The 27,680-nt window shown below is 41.0% G+C and overlaps 4 protein-coding genes across 4 annotated transcripts in view; 2 read left to right on the forward strand and 2 right to left on the reverse strand.

The window, feature by feature from the left end:
• Positions 1–4,111, forward strand: part of cntnap2b (contactin associated protein 2b) — a 159,255-nt gene extending 155,144 nt beyond the window's left edge. The window contains exon 25 of the mRNA XM_070974612.1: positions 687–4,111. Coding sequence (XP_070830713.1) covers positions 687–886 — 200 coding nt within the window. The 3' untranslated portion in view covers positions 887–4,111. The remainder of the gene's footprint in view (positions 1–686) is intronic.
• tmem68 (transmembrane protein 68) overlaps positions 1–27,680 on the forward strand; it is a 369,137-nt gene that overhangs the window by 288,086 nt on the left and 53,371 nt on the right. The gene's annotated exons all lie outside the window — the stretch shown is intronic.
• Positions 1–27,680, reverse strand: part of xkr4 (XK related 4) — a 350,180-nt gene that overhangs the window by 127,456 nt on the left and 195,044 nt on the right. The window lies entirely within an intron of this gene.
• The window catches only part of tgs1 (trimethylguanosine synthase 1), a 34,404-nt gene continuing 11,069 nt past the window's right edge, over positions 4,346–27,680 (reverse strand). The window contains exons 7-15 of the mRNA XM_070974614.1: positions 25,982–26,093; positions 24,400–24,486; positions 22,615–22,771; positions 20,984–21,359; positions 20,654–20,818; positions 13,051–13,197; positions 10,676–10,894; positions 9,008–9,084; positions 4,346–4,483 (exon numbers count right to left, since the gene is read on the reverse strand). Of these exons, the coding sequence (XP_070830715.1) occupies positions 4,370–4,483; positions 9,008–9,084; positions 10,676–10,894; positions 13,051–13,197; positions 20,654–20,818; positions 20,984–21,359; positions 22,615–22,771; positions 24,400–24,486; positions 25,982–26,093 (1,454 nt within the window). The 3' untranslated portion in view covers positions 4,346–4,369. The remainder of the gene's footprint in view (positions 4,484–9,007; positions 9,085–10,675; positions 10,895–13,050; positions 13,198–20,653; positions 20,819–20,983; positions 21,360–22,614; positions 22,772–24,399; positions 24,487–25,981; positions 26,094–27,680) is intronic.

Consider the following 27,680-nt stretch of genomic DNA (forward strand, 5'->3'; position numbering starts at 1 on the left):
TATGCATCGTGTTGCTCCTAGGGTTGGTGTTCTCTCATTCCTTACATCTCTATGTGTCCACTGTATTTTAGATTATGTATTGTGCTATTGTCATATTTCTTTTGTTGAAAATGTATTTTGGCACAATGGAAGCTTTTTCACAGAGCTGTTTTAGATGGGGTTGAAAATTTTGGACTCATAAGGACCCGTGCTACATTGTCCTTCTCTCTGTGCTCCACCTTTCATTGAGTGCACTGCTCATAATGCTCATTATGTGTATCTCATTAATCGAGAAAAGAAAAAGGGCTTTTTTAGTTGATTAGAACAGTTTTAACAATGGCTTTTACTCTGAAAATGTCCAAGGAGAACTTTGCTGATTTTGACACATGAAAGTCAGTTTTAAGTCACGAGGAGCACTACTCAGCAAGTGAAAATTTGTTGATGTCTTTTATGATGACTTATGTGGGTCTGCAGGCGTACTGCTATCCTTGGTGATGTTATAGTGATGTCATCAGGGATACGTTCGCTTGATTTGGACACTACACATGTGTAACAGAAAGCCAGTGTTACAAGCTGGAGGTGAAGAATATGAAAGATTTTGGTGCATAGCATGCAGGGGGATCTAACAAAAACATCAATTTACATTGTTGGGCTTGACTTACAGTATATTATGGACTAAAAGTCAATATATCTCTGTCTCTGTCCAGGCATCATCTCTATGGTTATCTTCACTGTCCTCTGCCTCATGGTGTTTGTGATCCGCCATATGTTCCGTCATAAAGGGTCCTACCACACCAACGAGGCCAAGGGAGCAGAATCAGCAGACTGTGCAGACGCAGCCATCATCGTCAATGACCCAGCTTTCACTGAAACCATCGATGAGAGCAAGAAAGAGTGGTTCATCTGAACCCCTCTCAGCAGCATGGACACATGATGTTAGGATGTATGTAGTTTTCTAAGCATAGAGAATAGTAGTGGGGTTACCACCTGTGAAACCTCACAGATGTAGTGAGTGGTTAATTCAAAAACTTTATGGACAATGGACACCATGGCATTACAGCATGGGTATTAAAACAACGGGCACAGTACTGTCTGACAAAGCTTATATGGAGATATGGAGCAATTTATTTTAATTTGCAATTACCATCATGGCATTAATGGTAATGATCACTAATCCATTAATCCCAACAGTCCGCCACATCTGTAGCAATGCTCGTATTTGCCTTTTTTTCTTTTTTTTAACATTATATCTTGTTTTGCCTTATGTTACATTTATTTCAGTATTAATTTCAGCCTTAAAACTGAAATTACTCAGCAATTGCTGAGTAATTGTATGTTTGTGTGTGCTAAGTGGCTTGGGTGTCTGTGAAGCAGATGTAGTCATGACTTTGTCCACATCATTTGGACTAAGAACTGTGGAAAAGGAAATGTGAAACTTCTATGTATTTTTGCATCTACATAACTGACAGTGTCTCTTAATGACTTTTGACTATTGATGAAACGCCTAATGAATGCATTGTTAAATTTCTGTTTTTGCTGCCAAATGGGCTGAATGGTGGTGCAGCAGGTAGTGCGTGTGCCTCACAGCAAGAAGTTTGCTGGTTCGATTCCCGGGTTGGGCCTTTCTGTGTGAAGTTTGCATGTTCTTCCCGTGCATGCGTGGGTTCTCTCTGGATACTCCGGCTTCCTCCCACAGACCAAAAACATGCTCATTAGGTTAATTGGTGACTCTTAATTGCCTCACACTAAATTGAGTGTGAGCGTGAATGGTTTTTTGTGTATATATGTTGCCCTGCGATCGGCTGGCGACCGGTCCAGGGTGTACCCCGCCTCCTGCCCGTTGACAGCTGGGATAGGCTCCAGCCCCCCCACGACCCCGAAAGGGATAAGCGGATGGATGGACGGATGCTGCCAAATGAGTTCAGGGTTGAGTTCAGCTTTGGAGGAATCACTGACTCTGTCAGTCCTCAAGAGCTCAACTCACTTTTTTTTTCTTTCAGTTTTCTGAGGCAGGGCTTGACTTTGTTAGCAATGCCAAAACACAATAATGCAAAAACATATGATACCACATACTGTGGGATTTCTTAACATAATTACTGTTTAAGGAACATTACAACTTCTTGCAAATCTTCTCATGTGCCATGCGACCCAGAATAAGATAAGTTCAATATTATTGAATCAAGTACAGAGTCAGGGGGACGTGTTTAGATTGGAAGCAGGGCAAATCTGGTTGTCTAACTTCATCACAAGTGAACCAATACACCTTCCATAACTCCAAAGCTATATGTTGTTGGCAAGCAAGCTATTTCGAGGAGCCCAGCTTTGTTGGTTCCGCTTTGTTGGTCCCTCACAAGGTGAGACTGGTGGTTGAGACAAGTCACAACATCTACAACAAAAACAAACAAACAAACAAACAAACAAACAAACAAACAAACAAACAAAAAATAAAATAAAATAAAATAAATCTTGAGTACTTGGATTGGTTGGCATGAGGGTTTCTTTCTTTTTTTTTTTTTTTGTGCATTCTGGACCTGTTTCATCATGTCCTCCAATTCTGTGCCAGGTGGCAAGTAACAAGCAAAACAAATAACTCACAGAAATGCGTGTTTCTATGTCCATTAAAGGGACATGAAGTAATCACCTTCTATTCGCAGCATGTAAGGAATCACAATTTCCCCTGCTGCTGAGAAATTATTTACATTTAACATAGTATTTTTGAAGAGACATTCACCAATGTTAATGATATTGCTTTGGTCAGGCTTAGTGAATTTGGACTTAGGATAGTATGGCAGATGTGCCCATGCTGAGGACTGAGACTAGCTACTTCATGATGGAGGACAGTAACACTAACTCTTTAGATGGACTGAAGGACCTGTAGCTTAGGATTCTTCTGAAATCTGTCCTTTAAAACCTGACTTATGTTTTTGAGTGTTAGGAAGTAGAATGATGTTTCTACAAAGAATGTTTGTTAACCACATACAAAACTATGTCTTACATCCTGACATTTGATTGTATTGTATTTGTATTCCTTTGACTTTGTATTCCTTTGACTTTGTATTCCTTTGTATTCCTTTGCAGTGTAATGGCATGCTGTCTGACACTGAATGACACACAAATTTGTTTGATAAGCCACTGTAGCATCAGATTGTTTTTTTGTCATGTTATATGTATAAAACTTTGCCTGTTCTTCTTTTCAAAGGTGATTTCTCATTCTTTGTGTGTATGTCACTGTCTTGAAAATTTTAATGATTTATTTCTAGAAAGACCAGAAAAATATGCGTAGTATTAGATTTTTGATCAAAGCATAACCTGGTGATTAGCATCCAGAAGAGAACTAAGCTGAAGGTTGCCAGATTTAAACAGAAAATTGACGTTGCTATGATTAGGAAAGAATCGTTTTCAGATTGAAGAGGCATGAGGGGTGGTGGCTGGGGGCATACGTATGCACCAATTTGACCAGTTAATTTAGAATGATAGTTCTGGTTAAAATCGTGATAGTTAATATTTTTTACATGACATATGGTATTTATAAAATTAAACAGAGAACTAATCCAATATGTTGTAACAAAACAAAAAGTTCAGAAATATATTCAGAAATCTCTGAGTTTGCGTTGATGTTGCTCTCAAACATACAACAAAGTGGGACCCTCAAGCATGTTACATGCTATCCAAGTTTAACGCTTACAGTAAAGTTTAATGCAGAAAGTATCCTGACTATCAGTCTCACATGACAAACACCGTTTATCGGGTGACTGGCAAGCAAAGCAACTCAAGACCACAAAACCCCCTGAAGCTCAGATTTAGAGATCCCATGCAAAAGACAATGTCTTTGGAGGGGGTGGGTCAGACCTCTTTGACTTATTACAATGTAATGAAATGCAGTCTTGAAAATATGCAGTTTCAAAGATTTGGCCTCTGAATTGTGACATTAAAATTCACAGTGACTATTAAAGTTGTATAAATAAGTTTGTACATCAAAGATTTTTTTACATTTTGCTACATAATTTAACAAAATGACAAAACACATTTTCTGAAAAAAATTTAATTGCTCTAATGTACTATAAAGAAAGGATAAAATATTCATTGATGTTGTAAAAGTCTCCAACACAGTATTTTTCAAGTGCTAGAGAACACCTACATTAACTCAAACATGCAGGGTGGGCAGAAACAATTTCTTACTTGCACATAACACAGTTGTAATGACAAGTTAGTAAAATTGCTGTACTTTTAGTACTTGTACTTGAATGGATCCCTGAAGTGAGTGAAAGAAGATGTCATTGTAAGTCCAGTAGGCCCGAGTAGAGAGAGAAATAGAGTAGAAATACATTTTTGTTCTTTACTCAGTAAGTGGATAAAGAAATCCTTATTCATAATGTTTTTTCCAGGGGTATTAGCTATCGGACTGTATTAAGCAGCCAAAGTAAGCAGTCACAGTCTTTAGCTTGTTGTTGAGGAAGTTCTGCTCCACCTCCACCTTCCCTCCTGGACCAGCCAGAGAGGCGATCTGTGAAGAGATGGACACGGACATAATATATTTTCTGATAGGTGTTCCTCCAGTCCTTCAAACTGTTAATTAAGTCAAACCAGACCAGAATAGAAAGGAAATACACACGTTGTTGCATTGTGGTTGTAGGTACAGTAATGTTCTGATGACAACTGAATATCCTGCCATGGTAGCCAAGCACCTGTGTTAGATCCTTATTGTTTTTACTCAGCAATGCTTGCTGCTGGAACCCTATTATTTTTGTTCTTGCTATTGTTCTCTCTTCTTCTTCCTTTTCTCTGTGAGAAGTGGTCCTGCAGCTGTAACACTCATGCTGTAACTGTAAGATCAACCAACAATTACTAAAATGGGCAGGTGGGTTGATGGCACTTTAACACTCAAGAATACATTTTTGTGATTACTGCAAAATCAGTCATCATTTTAATCTGTCAATTTACCTGCTCTGCTAAAAACGTCAATTTTTGCGAATTTTTCTCAAGTCCTCAAAATTCTATTTTTGACACCTTGTTAGAAACGGTTGAGCTGTTTCTACACTGTGAAACTGATAACATTTGGTAATGACTGATTTAAGTCGGCATGGATTATTACAAGAAATAATACATATTTAGATATTTCACATTCCAAGAAAAAGAGCATTTGCTGGTTAGTTAAAAGTTGACAAACCATATCCTGATCTACTTTTGCTATTTCCAAAAGCAAATTCACAATCTCCCAGGACCTACATATAATAATTAGAATTTCTTTTTATTATTACTTTCCTCTGCTAAAAGTGTGATGACCTAGAGACACAAAAAAGACACATAATGACACTAATTGACCTCAAGGTGACACTATAATAATTAAGCTTATGTTTTAAAAAAATAGTTTGGCCAAGAGTCAAAATTCTTTCATTATTTTAAATCACTCAAGTCATCTGCTCTAAAAATGTCAAATTCTGTGATTTTTCACAATCTGCTTAAACACTAATTATTGCCTCTATTAATTATTATCATTATTATTAAATTGAATTTATATAGCATTAAATCAATTCCCCTATGTGCAATTAATTATTAATTATTATTATCATTACTATTATTACTTGTTCTGTGGCCCAAACTGTCAAAGATACAATTGTAAAAACCACAGAAAATGCTGTCACAGAGGTGCTTTAGTATACCTCAAACATTTCTAAAAAATTTGAAAAATACAGTAATCAAAGACACTTTACAAGTTAAAATTATGGAACACAACACATTAAAAATATCACATAACACAATCACACATTAAAAGCATTTCTGAAAAAGGGAATCTGTGTGGGACAGGTTCTGGAGGACAAGGGTGACGTTGTCACAGGAGTGGGAGTGGGTAAGCAGATGAGCAGCAGAGTTCTGGATGTATTGAAGCATATTTAGGACTGAAGGTAAGATGTTCAAAAGAAGGAAAGGCAGGAATAGAAATGGTGGATCTAATGTCCCTGTAGCAGAACCGGCCTTTAACTGACCCCTTCTTTCCCTCCTTTTCTGGTGATACTCAAGGGAAATGGAGGTGTAAACCCGCCAACTGATTGAATTGTAGACCATCTGGTTTACCTATAATGCAATCTGATTTCGAAGAGAGAAAAGATGTCTGGACAAGAGACATCTCCTCCATGTTTTCTTTTCAGGGAAGCCAGGGACACATACACCTCAACATCAAAGGTGTCCTTCTCCTCACCTTCTCCTCACTATGTTTCTCATGGCAATGCTAATTCTCTCCTGATAGCCCCAAGAGTGATCAAGACAATAAAACCGCCTGGAGAGACAAACGCCAGGCTCCAGAGGAACATCCACAAGCATCAGCAAATGCTGATGGGTTGTAAACCGGACATCCATTGAGGCAACTTGAGTATGCTTGTGTGATTTTCCTCAACACTCCAAGATAACCAGACTTTTATGTTAAACTTAAATTTTCATGTTTTCAACTTGCAGGACTCGGGGTACGCATAATATTGATGTTTTTCCCGTATCTCTGACCTGAAGTATGACCAAGTTGTGATTTTAACGGTTTTATAAAAGTTTGTATGAATTGTCACCACAAGACTATACTGCCATCCAGAGTTTCCTAACCGTCAGATTGAATATGCTTGACTTGGCACATTTATCGATAAGTAACTATAATCGTGATAATCATTTTGACAAATATAATCTACCTCTCTTTATTCCTACCTTTATTTTTGTATTGGTTATTCATTGAGTTATTATACCTGTTGGGATAAAACTGTACCATGATTATCATTTAATGTTTTCACCCAACCAAGTGTCTAATGCATGCTGTGAACAATGTTGAAATGCCATTGAAAATTGGTCATTGAAATTATATGTGATTGACCATAGTGAGAAGCAGATGAGCCCCTCGTATGATTCTTTGATTAGTTCAGCTCCATGAGGCGAGATTACACCGCGCGTCACAAAGAGTCTCACGTGATTCGATGGCCTGCCTTTCGACACGCCCCGGAGCGACCTTTAAAAACTGCGTGTAGTGCGCGTTTCAGTAGTAGATTAGTAGCCTTTTAGTAGATTTGTAGTAGATTTTTAGTTTTGTTTTTGTTCTTTTGTTCTGTTCCTTTGTTTTCTTTCACGTCTAGTTACTCTCAGCTGAATTCCTTTCTTTGCTTTTGTCTTAAGTTTTGCACAGCCGTTTTGCTCCTTAAATTTTCGTCTTCGAGCTACTCCAAGCCATTCCGGGTAGCGTAAATAATCTTCAGAAGACGTATTCTTATAATTTGCCGTAAACTTCAAAGTTAACTTCCTCTTTAGCCCAACGTTTTGTTTTGTTTTGATTAGTGAATTTAGGCAAGTAATACTAATTTTGTAGCCTTCTTCGACCGGCCATCGAAGAGACTCTTAATTTGTACTATCAGTCTAAAATAATCCGTCACGGACTCAACCGAACCAAACCCCGCGGCCAGCTGTTGATCCTTGGTCCAGTTCACAACCTTCCGGAGCAGTCCATCATCTGTAACCGACCGCCGAACCAGTTCCAGAGACGCCCCGTTCCGCACCAGTTTGTCATCTTGGAGGTCTGGGCCTTCCACTAGACCACCAAGTAGATCGAGCCGCGGACGAACATCTGGAACGCCTTCGAGCCAGTTCGGAGCAGAGCACAACGGGACGCCAGCAACCAAGTAGGCACGCTAAGCGGGTTTGAATAAGAGTTGGTCCGTGAGGTTAAGAGTAGGTCAATTCGTCCAAATTCTCTCCATTAATCGTTCTTTCCCTTAACTCCGCGTTCGCGTCCCCATTATTCTTTTTAGACTGCCTCTCACTATCGCCAATTTATTTACCCTTGTGTTGCCATAAGTTTCTTGTGTGTTCTGTCATATCACCTCCCATCTTCTGTCTTATTGTTCATGGTACATTACCCATTATCCACAACTCTGCTTAATAAATGATATTTTGATTTAAGTCCTGGTTAGACGGTGTCCTTTTGAACTGAATATTTACGATCCCTGTATCCAGAATTTACACTTCAGGTTATCAGACTGGTTTACCGTTAGTTCATTCGTTAGTATTTATCAGCGTTATAGCAGTTAATTTCTGCAGTCCTTCTTAGCTGAGGAAGGTGGTGCCCCGACATTTTATCAACGAATGCAACATCAAATTAAGGTAGTACACACTACATCCCTCCTACAATATCCAAGATGGCGCAGCGCAAGTGGCAGCTTGTTAGCAGCTCTGTCCATTTTCCTTTGTATTACTGTGTTTTGTGTCCTGTTTTTTCCCATCGCTAGTCTTGGTTGATCGTGCGTACGTATGGATGTACAACAGCGCTAACCAGACTGCAGAGGGAGTACCAGGAGTGTAGCCTCATATGTTTGACTGAAAGTTGGTTATGAAGATCATGCCAGACTCACACATTATGCTTCCCTGTCCGCCACTCTCCCCACTTTCACACAGTATGTAAAGTGCCCCAGCAGAGACAATAGAACACTGGACTTACTGTATGCAAACAGTAAGGATGCTTACAGCTCATCACCTCTCACCCCGCTGGGCTGTTCCGCCCACAATCTGTTTTATATGTTCCCTGCATACCTTTGGTGAATAAACAACCACCAACCATCAGGCATGTGAGAAGATGGTCAGATGAGTCCAGCATGACACTGAGGGACTGTTTTGACACCACTGACTAAGATGTGTTGTGCAGTCCACACAGGGAGGACACTGACAGTTTAACAACTTGCATTACGGACTACATTAACTTCTGTGTGGAAAACACTGTGCCTATAAAGAAGGTATGGTGTTTCCAAAACAACAAACCCTGGGTGTCCCCGGAACTGAATAAAATAAAATGTTTCAAAGTCAGCAAATTAGATGTACATGTGACATTAATTGTCACAGCAAATTGGTGAAATAATGTGAGTTTACTACAATGTGAGATTAGTGATGCCTGCTTTGTGCAATCTTTCAAAATAGTGTGCTTTGTGACCTTTTTGAGCTAAATATGTTAGTGTTCTTGTGCAATAACTAATGTCCTGTCTTGTTGTGACCACTGAACATACATACAGACCTGATCCATGTCCGCGTTGCGAGGCAGGAAGTACACTATGTTGTCTGATATCAGTTTGGCCAGGTGGAAAATCTCAAATGTGTCTACTGTTAAGGATTAAAAAAGATTCAAATCAACATTTGATGTAAACAGACTGCTACAGGACAGCCCATAGAGTGTGAAAATTCAAGGGATCAACCCATGTAATATTGTGGAATTTCATGTAGTGGAAATTTTGTCCAGGGATGGGATGAGATGATTGATACCACTCTCATGTTTGTGTGGTAAAAATTAATCTACAGTCAGTGGCCTGATCTTAGCTTGGCATAAAGACTGGAAAAATCTAGCCTCAGCTGACTCCTCTCTATGTGGAGGAGCAGCGACTCTACTCTGAGCTCCTCCCAGGTGACAGAGCTCCTCACCCTATCTCTAAGGGAGCGCCCTGCCACCCTGCGGAGAAAACTCATTTCAGCCGCTTGTATCCGGGACCTCGTTCTTTCGGTCATGACCCAAAGTTCATGACCATAGGTGAGGGTAGGAACGTAGATTGACCGGTAAATCGAGAGCTGAGCCGAAAGGCTCAGCTCCTTCTTCACCACGACAGACAGGTACAGCGGCCGCATTACTGTAGCCGCTGCACCGATCCGCCTGTCAATCTCACGCTCCATCCTTCCCTCACTCGTGAACAGGATCCCAAGATACTTAAACTCCTCCACTTGAGGCAGGAACTCTCCCCCAACCTGGAGGGAGCAAGCCACCTTTTTCCGGTCGAGAACCATGGCCTCGGACTTGGAGGTGCTGACTCTCATCCCTGCTGCTTCACACTCGGCTGCGAACTGCCCCAGTGCATGCTGAAGGTCCTGGCTCGAGGGAGCCAACAAGACAACATCATCCGCGAAAAGCAGAGACGAAATCTGCCGGCTCCTGAACTGAACCCCCTCCGGCCCCTGGCTGCGCCTAGAAATTTTGTCCATAAAAATGATGAACAGAACTGGTGACAAAGGGCAGCCCTGTCGGAGTCCAACATGCACTGGCAACAGGTCCATTGGCAATGCGGACCAAGCTCCTGCTCCGGTTGTACAGGGACTGTACAGCCCTCAACAGAGGGCCTCCAACTCCATACTCCCGGAGCACCTCCCACAGAATGACGCGAGGGACATGGTCGAATGCCTTCTCCAAGTCCACAAAGCACATGTGGACTGGTTGGGCAAACTCCCATGAACCCTCAAAAACCCTGTGGAGGGTATAGAGCTGGTCCAGTGTTCCACGGCTAGGACGAAAAACCGTATTGTTCCTCCTGAATCCAAGGTTCGACTATCAACCGGATCCTCCTCTCCAATACCCTGGAATAGATTTTCCCAGGAAGGCTGAGGAGTGTGATCCCCCAATAGTTGGAACACACCCTCCAGTCCCCCTTTTTAAAAAGAGGGACCACCACCCCAGTCTGCCAGTCCAGAGGCACCATCCCCGACTGCCATGCGATGTTGCAGAGGTGTGTCAACCAAGACAGTCTTACAACATCCAGAGACTTAAGGTACTCAGGGCAGATCTCATCCAAAGGCAAAAATTATAATTCTGACTTGGAAAACAAGTAAAGGTGCTTACAACAAAATGTGCTAATTTTTTTGTTCTACAGAATGATTCACACTCCAGTTAGGACTGTACATATATTTCAAAACATCAAAGGATATCCATCAGGCTCCATCATGACCTTAATGTCAAAAACTTCAGCAGTCAGATAATCAGGCCCTCCCCAAGGTGGTGACAGGAAAACCACGTCGCCACGAAGATGGGGTGCCAGCTGAAGGAAGTCCCCTTGCAGGAAGTCAATTTGGTCAGCGACGCCATAAACCATAGCATTGTGCCACGCCAAGTCCAGCCGCACTGAGTCGATATCTATGGCCAAGACTGAGAGGTAGCAGAAGACGGAGATAGTGAGTACACAGTCTTTTACCTTTCTGTATGTACAGGAACTGAAATATTTATAATCTTGTGTTTGGACTAACTGGACAGTTAATCACATAAAAACATATTAAAACAGAAATATTAAACCCTGGAGGCAGTTCAGAGGCTTGAATGTTTGTTACTATTTTGTATGGCAGTTGACATAGTTAGTTATGGAGTTCTTCATGAGAGCATCTTGAGCCCTTTTATACTTTCTTTACACATGCTTCCATTGGAGTGCCATTACTCAGTGTTGAGCCAGAACGCGTTCATTGAACGATGAACTGAACGTACTGTATTACTGATGAATGTTACTGTGAACTCGTTCATTCTGGATCTGTGAACGGCACACTCTCTCAGTTTAACTTCGTTCAATAGGGTGCCAGATTTCTATAGAGCCTGCTGTCTGTGGTTCTATATGGGCTGTGGCGATAATTTTGAAAAATAATAGCTTGCAGCAACATATGGAAAAAATAACTATGAACTCGTTCATTTTTGGAATGGTGAACTTAGTTCAAAATTTTGAATTATGAACTAGAAAACTGAACTAGTTCATTTTAACATCGTAGTTGTGCAGATGGAAAATAATTGTTTATCTGTTTAGATACCGATACCGCACCTAATTCTCATCCACTGATTCTCTCCCCATTTAAGTGGCAAGGCTGGGATGTTTTTTTGCCAGACTGTTCAAGCTTTATTCTAAACTTTCCAGCCATTTCTTGTCTTTTGTATTCCTAGTAGCACTAGTATGTTCCTGGTCACGTGCGAGCAGGGTGAGCAGTTAACACAATCCTATTTAAATTTTCAAAAAAAAAAAAAAAAAAATCTAAACTTATCCCTTTCTCTCTAAAATTCTTGAAAAAACAGCTGCAAACAGTTGTGTGACTTTTCACATAATAGTTTATATGATTTATATGATTTTCAGTTAGGATTTAGAGTGCACAATAGCAAGACACAGCACTGGTCAAAGACCTTCCAGTTACATTAGAAAAAAGGACTTACTCTCTGTTAGATCTTCGACGCCATTGACCATTACATCCTATTACTGAAACTGGAATGTTTAATTGCCATTAATTAAGCAGCAGCAAAGTGGTTTAAGTCTTATTTATCAGATTGATTCAATTTGTACACGTTAATTCCACAAGGTTCTGTGCTTAGACTCACCCTATATACTAGGGATGACGAGATTCACCGATTCATATTGGTGATCCGATACAAACGTTTGTGATGTGACTGCACCGGTAGATACAAGGTACATCGGATATAATTTACGGGTGCATCTCCTCTAACCTGTCTGCATTGGTAAATTCCATGGTTAAATCGATTATTTCATGTTCTAGTACTATTCCCTGCCTAGATGTGTTTTCCGAGGCAACCTGAACGCAGCATTGCTCCTCCTTCACTGACGCAAGCGTTGTTCACAACACGGAGGGAAACGAGAATGATGTTAGCAGCGAGGAGATATTCAGTGCACTGAAAAAGACACACAAATTAAATGTGTGGCAATATTTTGGGTTTTTCAAGTGAGAAGGTAAACAGGACAAAACGCATGCAATCTGCTAACAATGCCGACCAGCTATCAATTACGTCAGTAGTAGAGAACATATTTCGGAGTAAGGATTGCTTATTATAAATAAAATGTAATGGTCTGTCTATACATACTGAATTATATCTTTTTTTAAAAATAGGATTTATTTGCTTGGTTTGCTCAGTAAAAACTGAGAGTAAAGCAGAGTTGTGCTCTAAGAAATCTGATATGGGCACACTCTCGTACCACAACTAACTGTATCGAACTGGATCACATCATATCGAACTGCATCTCTTTGTAAGCAAGTCATATCGTTATGAAATCATTTTTGAATTGCATTGTATCGTGAACAGGAGGGAATCGCATCGCATCTCATTGACAGAGGCTTCAGTGAATCGTTAATGTATCCTATCGGTGGCTGCGTATCGAGATGCGTATCGAATTGACCTCAGTGGTGGAGATATACATCCCTAACGTACACACACACACACACACACACACACACACACACACACACACACACACACACACACACACACACACACACACACACACACACACACACACACACACACACACACACAGGGCTTACCTCTTTTTCCAGTGAGGGCAAACTGGATGGCATTTCCTCCCACACCACAGAAGGCGTCTATGACTAGCTGAGAGTCAGAAAAGCTGTGGTCAACTCTGAGAGCGATGTGCTCAGCGATCCTCTCTGGTGTGACAGAGAACCAGCCCTCTGAAACACAAAAAATGTTAGTGACGTATGTAAGACAGAACATAAGAAATTCTGGATATCCTACATTGTCAAGTAAAATCATATGAATGAAAGCGTTATCAATGTTTGACATCTTGACATCTAAAGAAATCAATAACATACTTACTAATTTTGGAAAAATAAACCACTACCTAAGATGGTTTTGAAGTATGTAGACGAAATTCAGGACAGAAAGCTGCAGGACACTTTGACATTGACCTGAGAAGACTCAGGTACTTGAAAGTAAAAAGAGTGAGCTATTGTTAGTTGGCAAGAGCAGTGTACAGCTATAGGAGAAAGTTAGCTTGGAGCTAAAGACTGGGTGACAATGCGGGCATTGGAGATAACATTCTTCAGTGGGAAATGGCTACAAAAAAAAAACGTAACAGCCTCTCGCATCACACCATCATAGCCAACAAAGACTCCGACCTACTCACTGAGTACTGATCACTCACTCACTCACTTGATCTGATAAATGACACATACATTTGGTGGCACAGTGCAACAAGTGGTAACACTATCACAGCTAGAAGGTCCCGGTTCGAATCCCGCTGTGGGCGCTGGTGGCGTGTCCTCCACCAGGTGCCTGCTGCTCGAGGGAAGGGGCCTTTCTGTGTGGAGTTTGCATGTTCTCCCAGTGTTCACCTGAGGTATCCTCCATAAAATGTACCCCTACTAAAAACATGCAAAAAGATCACCACCTGACCAATGGTGATGAAGGAAAACTGGGTCCCCGGGTGCCGCTGTGAGCTGGCAGCCCACTGTTGGGATAAATGCAGAGAAAATAATTTCACTTGCATGGCGTGTACAGTTCCCTCCCTGTAACTTTGTGTGCTGTGATAAATAAAGTTGACTTCTTCTTCATTCACAACCGACACATTTCTAATTCCTCTACCTGTTCCACTGCACTGTTATAAAAAATAGAGGTGCAACTTTGTGGGCGTTACCCTGGTCATTTCCCTGTGTGAGAAATATAATGTGTGGTGGGAGTGTGTGACAAATGACTGAAAAGTGTAACGGTCATGCTCAATGTGTGACATTTGAGAGCCCTTGCATTAACTTAACCTTAACGGCGAAAAAATGCCTGGAAACAATGCCTGCTTTCAAAGACTCCATGTGCCATGGCAAAAAATGGAACACAAAATGTTCCATCTGTTGAAAGACGACTGAGGAGACAGCAGGGACTACCGCGAATTTCAACCGACCCTAACCCTAACCCTGCACCCAGAAAAGTAAGTGACATGCTACGTTGAATGCTGCTAATGGTTGGCTAGGGCTGCCACCACCCAGAGAGTTAGTTTGCTCAACAGTTAGAACCTCTTAGCCTAGGACTTTGCTGTCTGCTGATGTCTACAGTTTGTGAGCATAATATGAAGGATTCACAGTATTAGAGTATCTGACAATTGTATCACATATTCAGATAATTGTATTGCCATTTGCCAACAATGTTATTTGGAGGGTGCATTATCAAGGAGGATCTAAGTTGAATAGAGTCTGTTTTTTTGACACAATGTGCTTAGCAAGGAGTCCAGTAGCTTAATGCAATGCTAACAGTCTCTCATTAGACTGAATTTGGTGGTTTACATTGTATTTACTGAAATGACACTTACAAATACATTACATGAACAGAACAAGAAACAAGAAAATGTCCACTGTTTATTGATACTGCAAGATTTTAACTTAATTAAAAGTGATGTGGTAATGTTAGCAGATCTTCTACCAAAGATATTGGAACGCAGAGCTCTCTACTAGTGCTACCATCATAGCCTAGAGCGTGTTCCATTCGCTACCTTTGATACATTCGCCAAAAGTCAGAGCCGTATATAAATATATATAGAGAGAGGGGAGACACAGATAAAGTTACTGAATTTAAAGCTTGATTTGCAGGACAGGGGTGTATTCATATTTTTGCCATTGTCTAGCCAACATATTTTTAATATGGTCAAGTACATACATACATAAACAGATAAATACATAAATAAATAAATATTATCCTAGACCTATAATATCCTTGTTGGTATGAAAGTTGAAAGTTTTTTGCACGAGCAGCTAAATGTTTATCCTATCTCCCTTATAGGCTCCTCTATTGTGTCACAATTTGGACCTCAAACATCATTACATCATTCTTTGGTGAACCGCAGAAGGTCTACGACCTGAAACATCCAAGTCAAAAGGCCATAAGTGACTCCCTTGTAAAGGACTTAATAATTAGCTGTGGCTTGCCCCTCTCCATTGTTGACCATCAGGGCTTCAGGCACTTTCTTCATGTCCTGGACCCTCTGTATGTGCCAGTAGCACATACCATTCCAGGCCTGGTGGAAGCCAAAAAGGAACTAATTAAAAGCCGGCTGGCAGAAGTTTCCAGTGTCTCTGTTACAACAGACATTTGGAGTGACAGGAAGATGAGGACGTTTCTTGGGGTGACCACACACAGAGTGACAAGGGATGAAAGAAACCAGGAACCCAACCTTCAGTCAACAGGTGGGAGGTTGACCATCTGGTGACCTGGTGCAACCAGAACAACCTAGAGCTCAACGCTCTAAAGACAGTGGAGATGGTTGTTGACTTCAGGAAAAACTCAGCATCACCTGCCCCCATCACCCTCTGCGACTCCACTATTGACACTGTGGAGTCTTTCCATTTCCTGTGAACTATCATCTCCCAGGACCTCAAGTGGGAGCCGAACATCAGCTCTCTCATCAAGAAAGCACAGCAGAGGATGTATTTCCTACGGCAGCTGAAGAAATTCAGTCTGCCAAAGACAATGATGGTGCACTTTTACACAGCCATCACTGAGTCCATTCTCAGCTCCTCCATCACCATCTGGTACGCTGCTGCCACTGCCAAGGACAAGGGCAGACTGCAGCGTGTCATTCGGTCTGCAGAGAAGGTGATCGGCTGCAATCTTCTGTCTCTTCAGGACCTGTACACCTCCAGGACCCTGAGGCGTGCAGGAAAGATTGTGGCTGACGCCTCCCACCCCAGACATAAACTCTTTCAGACACTCCCCTCTGGATCAGGAGGCTGCGGTCCATCAGGACCAAAACCTCACGCCACAAGAACAGTTTTTTCCCATCTGCTGTCAGCCTTATTAACAAGGCCCGGAACCCCCCGACACTCTTCGCACTCCACCTCTGACTCTACTTGTCATTGACATTGCCATAACTATATGCGTTACATTAAGGCTCTGCTTGGATTTCCTTTTGAAAAAACTGACTGTGCCTCTGTTAAAAAAAAACCAAACAAAAAAACAAAACTGACTTGTGTACATATATTTATATTGTTAGATTTTTTACTTACTGTTACAGTTTCTACTATTGTTATATCTTTTACTTATTTTTATATTATTTACTTACTGTTATATTTTTTACTTTTCTAATAGCTTCTTTTTTAATAGATGTGTCATCCACCAACCTCACCAAAGCAAATTCCTCATATGTGTAAAATCATACTTGGCAATAAAGCTTTTTCTGATTCTGATTCTGTCCTATCTTCCTGCCTGTGAGAGAGTGCATGGGAAAGACTCAGGTGAGAACATTGCCATGCTGTTTGAATCCTGTATTGAGGAGTACCTGATTAAAAGCAAGATATTTTTTGTAATAACAGATAATGCATCGAACATGAAGAAAGCCTTTCAGGTCAGCTTTCCCAGAGAGGATCCCTGTTGTGCTGAAACTGAAGATCCCATCACATCTGAGGAGGATGAGGAAGATGAGTTCTGGGAAGATTTGATGGCAGAAGATCAGCAGTTAGTGAATGACACATTAGATGACAATTGTCAGAGCAGCAGAGATTGTCTTGCTTCTGTCATTCACTGCAGCTAGTGATAAAAGACGGCCTGAAAGAGGCATGTGGGCTCTCAAGCACCCTGGAAAAGGTGTCCCGCACCGCCACCATCCTCCACACAAGCACCACCTTTAAAGATCGCTTCGAAGCGTGGCTTGGGGATGTCACCATCCCTTCAGCTAACGCAACACGGTGGAACTCTACCCTGAAGCAGGTCCAGGGTTACGTGCAATTAGCCAAAAGCTAGCTAGTGTGTTACAATCAGAGGGCCACCAAAACCTCCTCGTCGCCACGCAGGTATGGTTAGCTTAAGGAGCTGATAGAAATTCTTGAGCCGTTTCTAGAGGCCACTAACCTCTCTCAGGGCGAGAAAATAGTAACCGTCAGTGTAGTTGTGCTCTGTGTTCTCAGTCTGTGCACTCACATGCAAGAAAAAAAAGGGAACGTGAAGTACTGAGGACCCCTAGTGCAAGCTCTTGAGAAGTCCTTGAAAACTAGGTTTGTCGAGATATTACAAGCAGTACAGATGCCAGGATGTGAACCATCCAAACAGTGGATGCAGAGACTGGACAAGAGGAATGTGATCTTGTTATTGTTATTGTTATTGTTATCCAAATAACAAGCCGTGGGTGACAAAGGACATTAAAGTCATCCTCAATGAGAAGAAGAGGGCTCTCTGGTAACTGGTAACAGGGAGGAGGTGAGAACAATACAAAGGGAACTGAAGGTGAAAATCAAGGAAGTTAAGGAGAAATACAGGAGGAAGCTGGAGTGGAAACTCCAGCAGAACAACTTGAGGAGAGGTCTGGAGTGGAATGAAGACCATCACTGGCTTCAGAACGACCAACAACAGAGGAGTTGAAGGCAGCGTTGACAGGGTCAATGGACTGAATCTGTTTTTTAATAGATTTGACACTTCAGGCCTGGCTCATCCCCCCTCCGACTCCTCTGCTGCCTGTCCTGGACAACCACTACCAACCACTCCCCACTCCCCCTGCTATTCTCTATGCTGTTGCGTGCTGGGGCAGCAGGCTGAGGATGGCGGACGCCAACAAAGCTACGGTCTATCTTGGACAATGTCTCACACCAACTTCATGATGTTCTGGTCTGGCATAAGAGTACTTTCAGTGAGAGACTCATCCCACCAAAATGCAAGACTGAACGCTACAGGAAATCATTCCTGCCTGTGGCCATCAAACTGTACAACTCATCCCTCTGAATGGCCCTTGTCTAAGTGTGTATATATATAGTTATCTGTAGTTAGTTATATATTTAGTTATCTGTATATTAACGCAAATCAATTTTAACGGCATAATTTTTTTTAATCGCGCAATTAACGCTCTTTGTGACCTAGTGAACTTGTAGTTTTTTATAAGCTGTGGCCACTGCTAGTAATGTTACAAAAACTACAGGATAGGCACACCCCACGTGTTTGGTCTTGCCTGCTCGCTAGCTGTAAAAGAGTAGGCGACCGGTTTGTGTGGATATCAAGCGAGAAACGCCGAAATGGATGCGAACAAGATTCTGAATGGAAGGTTTAGTTTCAAAAAGTTGCCAGATGGGTCGACTGACAAGACCAAAGTTATCTGTGTGTATTGTTGGTGTGAACTGAATTATCACCGCAGCACATCCAGTCTGAAATACCACTTGATGGCCAAACACACAGCGAATGCGAATTCTCTGCCGCCTCCTTGTCAAAACCAGGTGACAATGGATGGCTTTCAACAGAGGCACATGGATAGCACAACTAAGAACAAGCTTACTGCAGCCATAGCCAAGTAATGTTCATTCTTTCTGGAGAGAAATAAGAGACTGGGTTGATAAGCCTCTGGTGAATAAACAGAAGAGCATTATAGTCTGACTGCTTGTATGTTCAAAGGAAACTCAAGAAATGAAAGTTTCAGCCATGGTTTAACTGCACTATACCCTGAGTCCTAGTTTACAATGATGAGCACTTTAATGTGTAACTTTATTTTGTATCACCCTGTTTTGATCCCTTAGAAAGGGTTGTTGAAGGAGCTTTTTTGTAACCAAGTATTTATTTTTTTGTCATCTGTTTATTGACAGTGTTAAAATGCGTGGGATTTGATTCATTCAAATGTGAATGACTGCTCAAAGTGAGAATGTTAATGTGAAATATAACACTACACATGTTGTTTTCAATAAAAAAACATTTGCACAAAGCAAGCCTACCCACTTTTCCATGTAGATAAGAGTAAGAAAATGATAATTAATAGGACTTTTAGAATAGATAAAAATGTGCGATTAATTTGCGATTAATCGCGAGTTAACTATGACGTTCATGAGATTAATCACGACTAAATATTTTAATCGATTGACAGCTATAATATATATATATATATTTTCAAAGTCAAATATATATTTTTAGTTATATATAGTTATATTTCTCTTTTAATTGCAATTACATGTTTTCATGTTTATCTTTTCTTTCTCTTCTATATCTCTTCTATTCTTTTATTCTGATTCTGATTTAAAGACTTAGTTCCTTACTTTTTCAAACATCAGGTTATTTATTTAGCCTTGCCTTACAGCTCTTGTGTTACAAACAACCACAGTTTGTCTTCAAACAACTGCCTACTACTGCTGTGTGTTCTTTCTCATTTGAGTGAACCAACCTACCTACCTACCAACAATTCTGGCTCAATACTGTTGTCGTCTAGAGGGTGCACAAATGGGAATCTGCTGTTTACCATCAGCTCTGCTGTGTGCAGCACTTAACTCAAGGTGAAGGCAGGATGCAGTTATGAGATTTTACCGACAGTTTGAGGAATCAATGGAGTTACTATATTTAGTCACAAGCTCTAATACTTTTCATTGGTTAATTATTTGTAAAACCCACAGATGTAATCTGGCTTAATGGTGAGCATGTAATTTAAAAAAAAATAAATAAATTAAAAAATTACAAAATATGGAGATGTGAGGTTTCTACCCATGGATCTGGATGCCTGCAAATGATAAATTGACTGCATTTATATAGTGCTTTCCTAGTCTTACTGACACTGCTGCCAGAGGCTATTATGCAAGGTGCCACAATCGGGAGTAATTTGGGGTTCAGTATCTTGTCCAAGGACACACTGACATGCAGACTACAGGAGCCAGGGATCGAACCATTGACCTTCTGAATAGCATATGACCTCTCTACCTCCAGAGCCACCCCACAGGTATTTTATAACATAAGCCTTGTTAGGAAATTAAGGGTTCCTGTTCAAAGAAATGCTAGAGGGCATTTAAGTTTGCCATAAGCATGCATTCACCCATTCACACACATATTCATACCATGTCTAGTACACCTGCTAATGCTGCGAGCCTTAGCATGCTCACACACCAATGATATAGCATCAGCAGCAATTTGGGGCTCAGCATCTTGCCGAAGGATACTTTGACATGTCAACCAGGGATTGGACCACCAACCTTCTGATAGGCGGATGATGGTTCTACCTCCCAATCCACAGCCGCCCCAAACTTACAGCAACTGGTATTTTCCCAGCAGCCTTCCATCCGAGTTGCAGTTGAGATAAATGAAGACCCATTTCACTATTTGATTAATTATGCTAATGCTTCATTTGGAGCAGATGGCAATGAAATAAATTCTTTGGTAGTTTCTAAGCATGGATTTAGAGTGCAGACTGACCCCGATCAAGCCTGATCCCTTGATCGAAACGAGAGAAGAGTCTGTAGCGTTGAGCCCAATATTTGGCCAGTTCTGGTTCAGCTGCCATCTCTGCTGGGACCTGCTGCTTCTTCATTCGCTTTCTCTTCTTCTTCTTTAACTTCTTTCTATCTTTCATACTTAACTCTACACACACACACACACACACACACACACACACACACACACACACACACACACACACACACACACACACACACACACACACACACATTCCTCATAGAGTTAGTCTTATTTTTTTACAAACAAAAATGCATGCTATTGGAAGCATCTGACAGTTGCTATGCTTACCATTGCTGCCTTCAGGTGCATCAGACAGGAAAAAGTCAGGAACGTCTAGATGTGATAACTGTCTACCAGGAAGCTTCCCCTCCTCCCTCTCACTATTCACAGTTCCAATAGCATAGTTGAAGGAGGTGCTAGGCTGAATGCACTTCCTCCTCTCTGCATCTAAACTGCACAGAGAATTGGAACTGCCTTCTCCCACAGTCTCTTTACTTCCTTCATCAGCACACTTTATCTCCTTCCTCCTCCTCTTCTCCTCTTCTCCCAACACTTTTCCCACAAATGGAGGCCTGTCCTTTGGTTCTTGTTTGCTTCCCATCTCACCCTGGTCACATTGAGTCATCTGTGTCTCTGTCTGGTTCTTTTCAAGAAACTTTTGGACCTGTGAAATAAACACAGTATTCTTCCCTTAACTACTCTTCTATCTGACATCCATACTAATAAATGTCCATTTTGGAATATTGTTTTTGATCTTTAAAAAGGCATGCCAAAGTTTGCAGCCAACCGGAACAGATTGCCAACATTCAGGTAATTATCAGACATGTAAAGACATTCAAAAGATGCATACTTTCACAAAGTGAATATTGCTTACCTATGTAGATTCAAAATTGCATTGCATTTTTGATAAGACACTAAGGGCCAGACTTAATAATGGCGTAACACAAAGGTGTGCTGTGTTTTAAACTGAATTTAGTGGCATATCTCTCCTCAAGAAGAGAGAGAGAGCTCATACTGTAGGTCCAGTTCACAAATGGGATATCTTTGAGATCATCAAACTCAGTGCTTGCACATGAGGGAATTGTTGGGTCACTATAAATAAACAGTATGGTCCATACCAGTTCTAAATGAAAAGTGCCCTGAGACAACTTCTGTTGTGATTTGGCGCTATATAAAAAAACCTGACCGTGAAATTGAAATGGTGACGTGATCCCACAACATTTATTTCCACTTCCAGTTAAACCCCTTATTATAATTTATTTTTGTTTTTATATTACAATCGTAAAATGCAACAGAACAGTTCTAAGTTATACTGTTAATGGACACGGAGACAAACTTCATGGGGAAAAATAAAAACTTTCCAAAGGCTGGGACTTTGAATTTGAATGAAATGGATCAGTTTGTGTTTTTTTTTACACAAACACATGGCAATTACATACATATAGTATATTTGACATATTTGTGCCATTTCCACCTCCCCTGTTCTTATCAAAAACATGACTGCATTTAACATCCACATACACACACTGGTGGTACGATTTGAAGAAATTCAAAAAAAAAAAAAAAAAAAAAAAAAAATCAAAACCAGAATCACTAGTTCAAAGTCAAGCAAGATGGTCAGGAGGTTTACATCAAAAAGTCTGTGCACTACACTGTCTCCCAGCTGTTCTAGAAACTACTGGGCATCCACGTTTCATCTCCAATGCCCTATGTAGATGGATGTTTACAAGACCCTGCATCTGTCATGTTGGAAATACACTACATGGCATCTCAGATGAGTCCGCTCAGATTGCTTAACCAAGTCCATTCCAAGCAATAAGATCAGAACCTCCGTTCAAACAAAAAAACTACCTTCCTCTGTCCCGAGTCTTTAAGGTGGATCAGACAATGTACAGCCTTCAACACTTTATAGACTGTACCTTGCAGAGGGAGGTGCAGATCCATGGCTGTGTGTTGTTTCCACCTGTCTCTGAGAACCTGGTGTTTTTGCTTATGCTGCAGACTTTTTTCTTAGTCCACCACTTCCTCTGACACTTTTGACCAGCACTGCCTTTAAAGCTTAACACACTGTCGAACCTGAGATACAAACACAAACACCTCATCAAGAGACATTTACTGTGTAAAAACTGTTCCAATGTGTGTTAACACCAGATTTCACATACATGCAGCACATACAACCTTCCCTGTGAAAATAATGCCATGCTTCATGCTTTTTGAGCAAAGAGCAAAACAAATCTCACTTGATCACTCTCATTTTCACATTGTACATATATAAACTTAGTTGCCAGTTTATTAGGACCACTTTGATAAAACTACGCCATTACGCCAAAACTAAAAAATAAACAAATGTTCAGTCTCTAAAAACTGTTCAGAGAGGTGTTCATTAAAATGTCTGATCAGTTTGTCTGCTATAGTTTGTGCTGCTGCTGAACTGAACAGAAATATGAGGTGTTTCTGATATTTAGTCTATCCTCATTGAAATAAATAGGGTAGGAAAAGAATAAGAAACAGCTCTCAACATGTTTGGGTCAGAGAGGCATTTTTCAATCACAGAGACATTGCTTTCTTTGACCTCACATCCAGGGATGCCTCAGTGAAAACGTACCAGGTAAAGATTATATACTCTCACTATATATTGTGTATCTTTTTTTTAAATGGCATCACTGAACATGACGGAAACTGCATGTTGAGGCTCATGAACCATCTCTTGATAGCTTAGTTAACCAAATGTTCACTACATGGCTGTATGGCGTTCTGGCCTCATCACTGTCAGCAGGTGCTTGCTCGTGGGGGGAATATTGTTGAGTCTCTGTAGATTAAAGAGAATGGTTCTGACCTGCTCTATTTTAGTCTTTTTTATGTAAAGCACCCACTTGGTGCATGTGATTCATTTCTTGTAAAGCGCTTTGAGCTGCAACTCCTGCATGAATAGTGCAAAACAATCATTATTATAATTATTATCATTCTTCTTCTTCTTCTTCTTATTATTATTATTATTATTATTATCATTATTATTATTCTTATAATTTGGAAAGTGTCTTCAGACAACTTCAGCTGTGATATGGCAGTAGATATATAATACTGAACTGAAGTGAATTGACCACTACCGCCATCCACTTTCATTCTAGTCGGTGTGCTGTTATGGTCTATTTTTGTCAAAATGGCTCATGTCTCTTTCACTTGTGAATTCATTGATTCATTTTGAAGGTATATATAAGATCATATTTATTGACTATATACATGATTGATTATTAGTTATTGATTATTGTTACACAGATAACTAGATAACTTTCTTATTGGAAGTAAGTAGTGAAAGAGGCAGCGCGAGGGAGCAAGAGAGGGAAAAAAGGCTGTTTTCTTAAAACTATTCAGGAAATACAGACACAAAATGACATCCAATAGTACAGTACATAAATCAAGTATAGCCAGAAACATCTGTTTTGACCTCTGAAGAGCTGCAAAGATTTCAACATTTTCAACATGCTGTAAAACACAAAAAAATTGGATAAACAGCTATAAATAATATCCAAATGTGCTGAAGAATAGACTCCTGGAGGATGCTTCACGCTTAACATACTTCCAGTGGACATTTAAGGCACAACAAAGCTTTGGACCAACTGGAATGCAATGCAGCCAGATCTAGTGGACAAGAGAAAAAAAAACCAAAAAAAAAAAAAACAGCAGCTTGAACAGATCAGACTTACAGGGGCTCTGGGTTGTGTTTCAGTCCAAGTTTACTCCAGGCTTCTTTGGGTGTCAGATTTGGGCTCTCCTCCACATCCAGCTCATGACTTCAGACAAACAGAAAAAAACATGATTGTTATTTTCACATCTGCATCTCTTTCTATTTCAGCAGTTTGGCGAGCTGTAAGGAAATGAGAGAAGGAGGCCTATCACATCCTTCCACCCACCCATCCATCCATGGTAATCCCGATGTCCCTCTCCACAGCAATGTTGTCCAGTTACTCCTGGTGCATCTCGAGGTGTTCCCAGGCCAGATGAAATATTTAATTGCGAACATGCTTGCTTAACACGTTCTGGGTCTACATTGGGATTTCCTGCTAGTTGGTTGTGAAAAGCCAAAAATGGAAAACCTCGAGAAGAGGTACCCAGATAGAGCCTTTCCATGCGATGAAGCAGTGGTTCCACTCAGAACTGTGACCTCATTTTTTCAGTCACTACCCAAAATTAATGCCTATGGTGAGAGTTGGAACATAGATTGACTGAAGAAGCAAAACCTTTCCCTTCCAGCTCATATCTCTTCACCACAGTGGTCCAGTACAACACCCTGTCCATCCAATGCTCCGCTTTGCTCTTTCTACTGCTCAACAATATCCCCAGTCAGGGTCAGCATGTCTCCTCCCCAGCTAAACACAGTTTGAGCCAAGCCCTGAATTCCATTCCTAAGTTAAGTAACTGTTTGCCAGACCTTCCGTGAGGCCAACCAAAAGTCCCTTTCCAGGTTTTTGCTTCGACCACTGAAGCAGTTACCTGTCTTGGCCTCTGGCTATGTGCTGCGTTAGGAGACCCGTGCACCAACCAAGCCCAGACGTCCTCCATCTTCTGCTTTACAGCCTTTACAGCAGCGTCCACAATGGAGGCTTTGAGCATGGCTCATTTGGACTCCATGTCCCCATTCTCGCTTTGTTGAAGACATTTCAGATAGGAGCCTCCACATCATGGTCCAAGTTCACTGTCACTACACGTGTGGGTTTACCAGATCTGTCTGGCAGCCACTCGAGCCATTTGATTCAATTAACCACTAGGTGGTAATCTGCTCCTCACTTCAAGTGAGGTGTCACTTGAAGTGTCCAAGTGTCCAAGACTTAGGGCAGATTTGATGATGTGAACACAAAGTTAATTATCAATCTTTTTTTTTTTTTTATTAAGACAAAACACAGACAAAACAACCCAAGAACAGTGAGAACATTAACACAACAACTGTATACGGGTGTGTGTGTGAGTGTGTTCATGATCTGAACTATTTGTCAGTGGAGTAGATGGATGAAAAAAGAAAGGGAAAGTATAGGAGGGGAGATTAAAAAAAGAAATTAAATTGAGAAAAAAAGCAAAGAGATAAAAAAAAGTACACTGATGGTACTACTACTACCAATGTCAATAGTAATAAGACAGGGCGGGGTAGGCTGCTGGTTGCTACAGTCACAGTGCCCCTTGCATCTTTCATCCAATTCTCACAAAACATGACATAAATATTTGTGAAGGGGTACAAAGCACACCTTTGTCCACAAGAGAAACCAGATTAAAAATCACACAGTGCAATCTGACCTGCGTTTCACTTTAGCATGTCCTCGAGTTGGGGGTTTGTCATCTTCGTCGTCATCTTCTCTATTTGACATTTTATTGCTTGGACTGTCACAGCCAGCAGCATGCTGAGAACCTGAGTCACAAACATAAAAGATATTTATCAGCACAACTCACAACAAATACACTACATTACAATCACTATAAGCATAATATGGGATTTTTGATACAAATGTGGCCTGAAAACAGCTGGTGTTAATGTCCAGTGTGTGATTTAGTGCCATCTAGCAGGGGGGATGCATATTGCAAACAACTGAATACCCCTTGCCTTACCCTCCCCTACCAACGGTGTAGGAGGTCCTACAGTGGCGGCTAAAAAATGTTGATGGGCTCTCTTTAGAGCCATCGTTTGGTTTGTTCGTACTGTGCTAGTGTAGAACATGGCAGACTCTATGGAAGAGCAACTGCTCCCTCTGTAGATAAAATGGCTGATCCTCAAGTAATGGAACCACGATTCTTATTTTCAGGTGATTATACAGTAATGAAAATAGAATTTTGAATATTATATTCCATTCCTGCCATTATGTCCCCTTGAATCCTACACACTGGACCTCTAACTAGATGAGGCATGGATAATCTGATATTTGAACCACAAATTTTGCAGTTCAGGTCCAACCAAGATTATAACCCCAGATTCCAAAAAAAGAATCTCACGTACAGATGTTTCATGGATTCTGTGTATCAAGTCTGCACTGAAAGCTTGCAAAAAATACAGGCTTGAATGAATAGAGGGCAAAATGTGAAGAAGGATCTCTTTGTGGAAGACCTACAGCCAGCACAAGATGCGATCATTCAGTATTGTTAGTCTGCTTCCTTTATGGATGAGATGACTGCACTGAAAAGAAGACCTCAGTAAAAAAAGAGCAGCCATCTTCACAAACTCTCTCTTTCTCAAGTACAACTTGATAAGAGATTTTTGCAATCGCCATGCCAAGTCAAACAACCACTTAAGCTCCTAATAAACCATTGTATGAATCAACTTCCCATCAGACATGTTCATAAGTGCATAAGGCACAGTGGAGGGAGTTGCACTCTTGTGTTTGAGGCAGAAATATTGGATTGTTAGAGGAAGTGCTGGAATCTGAAATGTCATTTTGAAATGCGTGACCCACACGAAACTCGCCTAGTCGACATGTACACAAGTATTTCTCATCTGTGGAAAAATAAAAATGTAACACAATGGAGTCTTACATAACAAAAGAGTACGCGTAGAGAAAGTGCACCTGGAGAACTGGATGCAGGAGAACAAGCTAACTGTGAATGTCAGCAAGACTAAGGGGCTGACAGTGGCAAGAACAAGGAACGACTATCCCCTCAGGATCAACAGGGCACCAGCTTCAGATAACTTTGTGTCTACATCACACAGGGCTCATCAGTGTCTCTACCACCTCAAGCCTGAGATACTGGTAAGAGCACCAAGAGGGAATACCTTGACCTTCAGAGGGTGATGCAGTTAGCTGAATGCACCATCAGATGTCAACTGTCAGACTTACAAGATATTTACACCAGCAGATGACGGACAAACAACAGACACTTCTCTCTGCTGTGGTAACGGAGGTGCCACTGCTACCTGAAGGCCAAAATGAAGGGGATGAGGGGGAGTTTCTTCCCTTAGGTAATTCAGGTCCTGAACCTGAGACTTTACACATAATCTATAATTCAT

The sequence above is a fragment of the Chaetodon trifascialis genome, chromosome 11, assembly GCF_039877785.1.
Source record: "Chaetodon trifascialis isolate fChaTrf1 chromosome 11, fChaTrf1.hap1, whole genome shotgun sequence".
NCBI lineage: Eukaryota > Metazoa > Chordata > Actinopteri > Chaetodontiformes > Chaetodontidae > Chaetodon > Chaetodon trifascialis.